The sequence below is a fragment of the Myotis davidii genome, unplaced genomic scaffold (genome assembly GCF_000327345.1).
Source record: "Myotis davidii unplaced genomic scaffold, ASM32734v1 scaffold290, whole genome shotgun sequence".
Taxonomy (NCBI): domain Eukaryota; kingdom Metazoa; phylum Chordata; class Mammalia; order Chiroptera; family Vespertilionidae; genus Myotis; species Myotis davidii.
The window spans coordinates 142,056-150,163 of record NW_006285049.1 but is presented as its reverse complement, the minus strand read 5'-3'; the positions used below and the strand labels follow the sequence as shown (position 1 = coordinate 150,163).

General features: G+C 39.6%; 1 protein-coding gene across 1 annotated transcript in view; it reads right to left on the bottom strand.

Moving 5' to 3' along the window:
• The window catches only part of LIMA1 (LIM domain and actin binding 1), a 92,348-nt gene that overhangs the window by 33,061 nt on the left and 51,179 nt on the right, over positions 1-8,108 (bottom strand). Inside the window, exon 4 of the mRNA XM_015558563.1 lies at positions 3-151. Coding sequence (XP_015414049.1) covers positions 3-151 — 149 coding nt within the window. The remainder of the gene's footprint in view (positions 1-2; positions 152-8,108) is intronic.

Here is an 8,108-nt window from a genome sequence, read left to right as displayed (position 1 = left end):
CAGGAGGATGGTCGTCTCTGTGTCTGACCTCAGTGCTGCTGTTTCGCAGAGAGTCCGTGTGAGACTCAGCTCCCAGCACTGGGTTCTCCCACTTCTTCTTTAACGCAGTCAGGATTCCCCTTCTAAAGTGCTGGGGGGGATTTTCGGTGTTCTAGAAGAATAAGAAGTAAGTGCCAGTTACAACTTGCCGGGTGAAACATTCAAACATGATGTTCTTTGTAAAATGAAAGTTAAAACTCCAAGCTGCCCCGGGTCCACTGGCGTTTCAGACAGCTGTGAACAGTTACAGCCCTGCCACATGGAGAAAAAGCATCCACCCAGGAGAGGGAGAGGGGAAGAGAGAAAAAGTCAGGAGCTGAAGCAGGAAGTGATAAAACAGGATAGCCTTATAAGGACAAAATGAGGAGAAAGGAGAGCCCAGATCTAATGACAGTTACATTGGAGACAAGAGATTTTTTATCCAAAGATCAATGGGGGAAAGGAGAAAGAAAAAGCAAACACCAGGTACTTTAAACCCTGTAAATATGCATGAATAAAAGTTCATCATTACATGCCACAAAATTATATGGTGTATCCTGCTTTTTTTGATTATTTTAAAAACAAAAATGCAATATAGCTGAAACTACACACTACATTAATTGTGGGGAGTAGCATCAAGGATTGATACTAATTGTAGGAATTTAAATTTGCATAAACAATATTTCATTATATCTGACAATTTACATGTATATAAACAGTCATGTCTTATTTTTACATAAAAATCTAATTTTTTTCTGCTCTTTACTACATGTTTGTCCACGTGTCAATTTTCAGTTATCAGAAAATACACTATTTTAGAGATCCTTTGGCTGAGAAATATCCAGGCTTCATATGAAAGCAATGACACCCACTCTCTTGATTGCAGGACAGATATTTAAATATCTCAGAAGAGTTCACTTTCACCTGGGTTAAAATGGAATTAATTTCAAAATATAAGACAGATAGAAAATAACCCGGAAACTGTCAATGTTGTTCCACAATAACAGAGGAAACATGTTTGTTTAAATAAAATTCAGTGTTGCATATTCTGAAAGCACTCCTAAAGAGAGCAGCACCACCTTCCCAACAAACCACCAATTCCAATGCTACCTTCTTGCCCTCCATTCCTGTAGTCTGTGACTCACCTGTCTTTCAATTGAGAAAGAAAAGGCAAACCACCTAGTAGTGAACGACTTTGGGGGAATTAAACAGGATTAGCAGCTATATTGGGAATAAGATTCCCTGTTCCTCTTCTGAACACATGCTGAGAGCCACTTCATCAAGTAGCTACACGGCTTGAAAACAAGTTACAGAACAGCCTGAGGGGTGAGGGTGAGCTAATGGGGTCAATGGGTGAAAAGGGGACACATGTAATGCTTTTAGTAAAGACTTTTTTTAAATTTACAGAACAACTGCTTGATTTTAGTGTTAAAACTTAGCTGACAAGATTCGGCGGAAACATGTATGGATCAGAGATATAAGAAGCATGAAAAGTTTTCTTGTTAGGAAAGAGAAAAAAAAAAAAAAAAAGCTCTGGAAGCTGGTGCTACCTTAACTGCCAGCGGCACTCTTGGCTCTGTGTACCTCCTGCCACACAATGGATGAGTCATCTTGGTCTCCAACTTTACCTGCCTTGCCCTTGCCCTGCCCAGACAGGAGCCCTGAGAATCAAAGTGGCATTCTGCCTCAGTAACTGGACACTACTTTTCTCAGAGACAAATCATGTGATCGATGTACATTTATTAACGTAGAAAGATGCTCATAAGATGCTTTTGAGTGGAAAGAGGCAAATTATGAGACAGCATGATTCCATTTTTTAATACACATGTATTTTTCTAAATATAAGCATAGAAAAGTATTCTGGAAAAAAAACATCAGGAAATTAATGGGTTACTCTTGAATCATGGATTATGGGCATTTGTATTTTCTTATAATAAATATGTACGCACTGTGTAATAAAATGAATATAAAAATAAAATTAGACATCTTCATATCACAAAAAAAGCTTCTGCAGAATATGAAATAATTTTGATGTTACTGTAAGCAGCTTGAAAATGGTCATTTCTACTTTACTCATGGTGATAGGAAGAGGGAGATGGGTGATAGAATACCAGCAGTGTCCCAAACAAGGGCCTGGGTGGAGAACATCCCTTAGGGGGCATTTTAAGGAGGAGCACATGTGCTCTTTTATTAAAAGGAGCACTTAAGGATACAAGTTCAAAAGTGCTGGAGTGGAGACAAAAAGGGGAAGGGCAGGGCTGTGTGGTCTGACAGCATTAAAGGCCCCACACCCTTAAGTCATTCCTGGCAGCACTTCCAGGTCATGCCAAGTGCCCAGGTCTTTAGGACCCGGGGGAAGCACAGATGGGGAAAGAGCAGAGGCTATAGTCTTTCTGGGGAAGAAAGAGATGCAAGGAGGTACAGAACAAAAAGGTTGGTCAGCACAGTGAAAAGAGTATTGGACTAAGATAGTCCGGGCTATCATTGGATAATGGGTTATAGGTCACTTATATTTTCTTCTCTTTTTCTTTATTTTCTACAATAAATATGTATTACTTGTATAATACAGCTCCACCCAACCAAGTGACCTTGGGGAAGTTTCTTAATTTCTGGAAACTACCATACAGGGCTATTGTGGAGAATAAATGAGGCTTTATTTAGCATGTAATGTAGCATTTGACATAAATAGGCACCCAGTAAGTGGTAGTTATTATTAGATGGATGATCCTCTCTACCCCTTAAGCCATATCTCACAATGGCGATCATCCACAGTACCCAGTCATCTCCCAAATCCTGAACTTGGGTTAATGTCTCTCATTGTTCTTTCTACTTTCTCTATAGTCTCTACTGTTCTACACTGTAGGTGTGGGACACAAAATAAAGTAAGATTCTAGTTGATGTCATTTGTATCAAGGTTTTAACTTTTCCCCAACTATTTTCTCAGAATAAGGCAGTGGGAAGTCAAGGATGCTGCAAGTTCTCAAGGGCCCTTGGTTGCTACACACCCTCTTTTTTCAAAGTGACATCTAGCACTGTTCATTCTGCCCAGCAAGGCTGAGAATATTGGCAGATCTGCCTCTAGACCAGTGGTTCTCAACCTTCCTAATGCCACGACCCTTTAATACAGTTCCTCATGTTGTGGTGACCCCCAATTTCATTGTTACAAATTGAACATAATTAAAGCATAGTGATTAATCACAAAAACAATATGTAATTATATATGTGTTTTCTGATGGTCTTAGGCGACCCCTGTGAAAGGGTCATTCGACCCCCAGGTTGAGAACCGCTGCTCTAGACCATAATTGGCTGCCTGAATCTAGATCAGGAACACCAAGGAGATGCAACACAGTGTCCTTTCTGCAGGAGCATCTGACTTGGAATTAGGGTGAGTCCTCGCTCTGTCACTCTGAGATGTATGACCTTGAATAAGTCCCTTCCTCTCTTTGGGTTTCCGTTATCTCACCTGTAAAATGAAGAGGCTGGGTCAAATGAGCTTTAATGTTGAAATCGACATGGGAATGTTCACATTAAAAGCAGGAGGATGTTTGCCCAGCCCGCCAGTGTGGCTCAGTGGTTGAGCGTCAATCTATGAATCAGGAGGTTACAGTTTGATTGCCAGTTAGGGCACATGCCTGGGTTGCATGCTTGATCCTCAGTGGAGGGTGTGCAAGAGGCAGCTTATCAATGATTCTCTCTCATCATTGATGTTTCTAGCTATCATCCATCTCTCTCCCTTACTCTTTGAAATCAACAAAATATATATTTTTAAAAAGCAGGCAGGTGTTTGGTAGGATACAGCAGTGGGATTAGAAACATGGACTACCTGGATGTACAGCCTCCAAGAAAGGGAAGAAATTCCTAGGCTGAGAGCTGTTCAGAAAAGTGATAGTTAGTCATTTTGGAGATGAGTGCCCAGACAGCACAGATTTCAGGAACTGGCACATTCCATGCTTGAAGGGAACCTGAAAATATAACTGGTCGTAGTATTAATGGTTTGTGTTTCTGGGTCCTAAGAATAAATGGGAAAGGGAGAGAAAACGAGGAGTAAATTTTTGGAAATTTAGGTTATCCCACTATTTGCTAAAGGAACAAATTTGCCTACTTGTTCCCTGATGTTTCTCTAACTTGCTTTTCATGGTAGAATGTTTAAGTGTTCTTTTACCTGGTGAGTCACTTCTATAAATTTATATGGACACTTCTTGTTCTTCCAGAGACAGTTCAGACTTCTTGCAAGTCTACTGGATCTTAAAAACAACCCTCTGTCATTAGTGGAAAAACTGGTAAGCTCCAATAAGTCCGTAGTTGAGTTAATAGTGTTGCACCAATGTTAATTTCTTAATTTTTGATAAATGTACCATAGTTATGTAAGATGTTACCCTTAGGGGAAGCTAGGTGGGTGGAGGTATATAGGAACTCTCTGTACTATCTTAGTAACTCTACTGTAGGTTCATTATTATTTCAAAATAACAAGTTTGTTTAAAAAATATAGCAACCCTTCCTCAACTTTATGTCTTCCTCTAGTTATTGTTTCTCTTGCATTTCAGAGTTAAGTGTCTTGAAAGCACGAGACCTGTAGCTGCTATTTCCACTTGATCACTTTCCATACACTCTAATTCTATTACCAAAATATTTCTGAAGTAGCACGAATCAAGATCACAAATTACCTCTTAAAAATTTCCATTTTGTTATTTTACTTTTAACATTATTTTCCTCAATTACAAAAGTAATAAAAAAACTTATTAGGAGGAAAAAGTCACAATCAATATAGGAATGTATACTGGTGCATACATGCCTTGAAAATATGCTATAATTTCCCCTATTTGACATCCCCATCCCTCCCCTCCAAGATATCCACTGCCAATATTTTGGTGTATATGCTCTCAATTTCCCCCTTATTTTTATAAACTATATGTATTTTATAAACTCATACTATACTTACTGTTCTGTACCTTGCTTTAATCATTTATTGTACTTTTGATATCTGCCCATGTCAGTAAATGAAATCTTACCCATATAGTCATACTATCCTATATAATAAAAGGGTAATATGCAAATTGACTCTAACGGCCAGTTGCTATGACGCGCACTGACCACCAGGGGGCAGATGCTCAATGCAGGAGCTGCCTGCTGGCGGTCAGTGCACTCCCACAGGGGGAGCTCTGCTCAGCCACAAGCTGGACTGACAGCTGTGGCTGTGAGTGCAGCAGTGGTGGCGGGAGCCTCTCCTGCCTCCTCAGCAGTGCTAAGGATGTCCAACTACGGCTTAGGAACACTCCTTGGGGTATTGGGCCTAAGCCAGCAGGTGGACATCCCCTGAGGGGTCCCAGACTGTAAGAGGGTGCAAGAGGGCAGAGGCTGGGCTGAGGGGACCCCCCCCACCCCCAAGTACACGAATTTTCGTGCATCAGGCCTCTAGTATATATTATAATATACAACACAATATACTACTGAATATATGTACCATAATTTATCATTTCTTCATTGATGAATATCTGAATTATTTTAAAGTTTTCAGTATTATAAAAAATCCTGCAATATGTATCTTTTAAGTTTATTTTCTTTTTCTTGTGATTTTTGTGTGTGATAATTTCTGAAAGTAGAAATGCTGGATCAATGGGTATGAAATATATTTAATATTTTAATAGATATTGCCTGACTTCTCACTAACAGTGTATGAGTTCATACTTCTTCACATACTGAATATTATCCATTTGAAAATCTGCCAACTGTTTACATTACAATTTATAGTTCATGAATACTTTAAATTTCTTTGATTATGAGTGAGGCTAAGCATTTTTCATGTTTGTTTCTTTTTTTATTGTTTCTTCTTTAATTACTTATTCACATCCTTTTATCTCAGTTGTCAAGTGCAAAGGACACTTCTGATTTATTTTATTTGATCTCTCTACAGCATTTTATATTACTGATTATTCCCAGCTTTGAAAATTACTTCCTTCCATGGTGTATGTGATACCCCCTTTTCCTAGATTTCTTCCCATTTTTCTGACCACTTCTCAATTTTCTTTATAGGTTTCTCTTCCCCTGTTCCTCTCTTCTATGGCGAGGTCCCTCTAGGCTCTGTCTTATGTCTTCTTCTTTGCTCACTGTACATATTCTCTGTAGAAAATCTGGTTTTAGCCCCCTGCTATCTGTTGATGACTCATAACCCATAACTCTAGACAGATATCTCTTCTTACCTATTAATTCTCCTGGAAATCCTACAAGCATCTTACACTCATCCTTATCTAAGGCTGAAGTCTCCCTTCTCTTCCCTTCATTCCTCACATTTTAATATGTCCCCCGCCTTTCCTTACTCTTTTTAAACAATATATATTTTTTATTGATTTTTAGATAGAGAGGAAAGGAGAGAGAGGGAGAGAGAAAGAACCATTGATGTGTGAGAGAAATATTGATCGGTTGCCTCCTGCATGCACCCTGACAAGGACTGAACCCACAACCTGAACCAGCGACATTTCGGTGTACAGGATGATGCTCAGCCAACTGAGCCACACTGGCCCGGACTAATCTGTGTTGTTGTTTTTTTTCCCCATGAATTCTTTATCTTGATGAATGTGACAATTATCTTTTCAACTGTCAAAGGTGCCTGTTCTCTTATACCTCCATGTTGTATATGGAGTGTTCATTGCACTTGACAATTGAGACAAAACCTGCCTCTTCTGCCACTCCTTAACCCTACTTTTAAAGCTAATTCCTATTTGTCCTTTGGGCTCACTCAGGCACTACTTCTGAGAAGCATTCCTTGACATGGCATAGCCCTGGTTATAAATCTTTCCTACATTAAAACACAGCACCTTGAGTATTTCTTTAATATGGTACTTATCACACTAGGATTATAAATTCTATTTTCCAAACTCTGAAGGCAGGGAGCACATCTTATTCCTCCATAAATTTATGCTCCATAATTGTTTGTTTACACTCATGGTGTCAACTTCTGTTGAACCTAGTCCATCAGGCCTCTGTCCCACTCCCAAACAGCACATGATGACCAATGATCTTCATGTCGCCAAATCCAACCATCAATTGTCAGCCTGTGTGTTTGACTCTGCTGAGAAGTCTCCTTTTAGAAACACTTTATTCACTTGACTCCTGACATTCTCTTGTTTCACTGCTATTTCACCAGTTGCTCTCCTTCGGTTTTCTTTGCTGGTTCCTCCTTATCTCTCCAACCATTAAATACCAAGGTACCCTTCATCTCAGTCCTCAGAACTTCCCTCTAGCTACACTCCCTCCCTAGGTAATCTCATGCATCTCATGCATCTTTAAATACCACTGACATGTTGATATATATGTGTTCTCATCTCCAGGCCAGATCTCTTCCAATTCTAAATTTGTACATCCAAGTTCCTATTTAACATTTCCATTTAGACAAAAAAACTATAAAATTTTTTATATTTAATAAGTCCAAAGCTGAGCTTCTAATATTTCTCCTACTCTAAACCTGCTTTTACTACGGTCTTCCTCATCGCAATTAATGGCATTTTCCCAAGTGTTTGGTCCAAAAACATAGTTGCCACTCTTGATTCTTCTTTTTCTCTTTACCTTCAGTATAAATCCTGACCACTTCTCATTACATATGTGGCTACTACTCCAGTCCAATCCATTATCATATCTTCCCTAAATCACTACAAATCCTATATAATAAAAGTCTAATATGCAAATCGACCAAATGGCGGAATGACGAGTGAAACGACTGGTCGCTATGACACACACTGGACACCAGGGTACAGATGCTCAATGCAGGAGCTGCCCCCAGCCCGCAGGCCCCAGGCCAGCCAAGGCGAGTGCCAGCGGGGGCCCCCCAATTGCCCCACCAGTCACCCCACAGATGGTCCCTGATTGTGAGCCAGGCCTAGGGACCCTACCCATGCACGAATTTCGTGCACCAGGTCTCTAGTCTCTCCCCAAAATGAAAGTTACACAATTTTTACTGTAAAAAATTATGTAAGAATAGACTTCACAGGCAGTCCATACTGCAGTTCAGTTGTGGACTGCTGAACAACTTCATATTTCTTTTTTTAAAAAATATATTTTATTGATTTTTTTACCGAGAGGAAGGGAGAGAGAGAGTT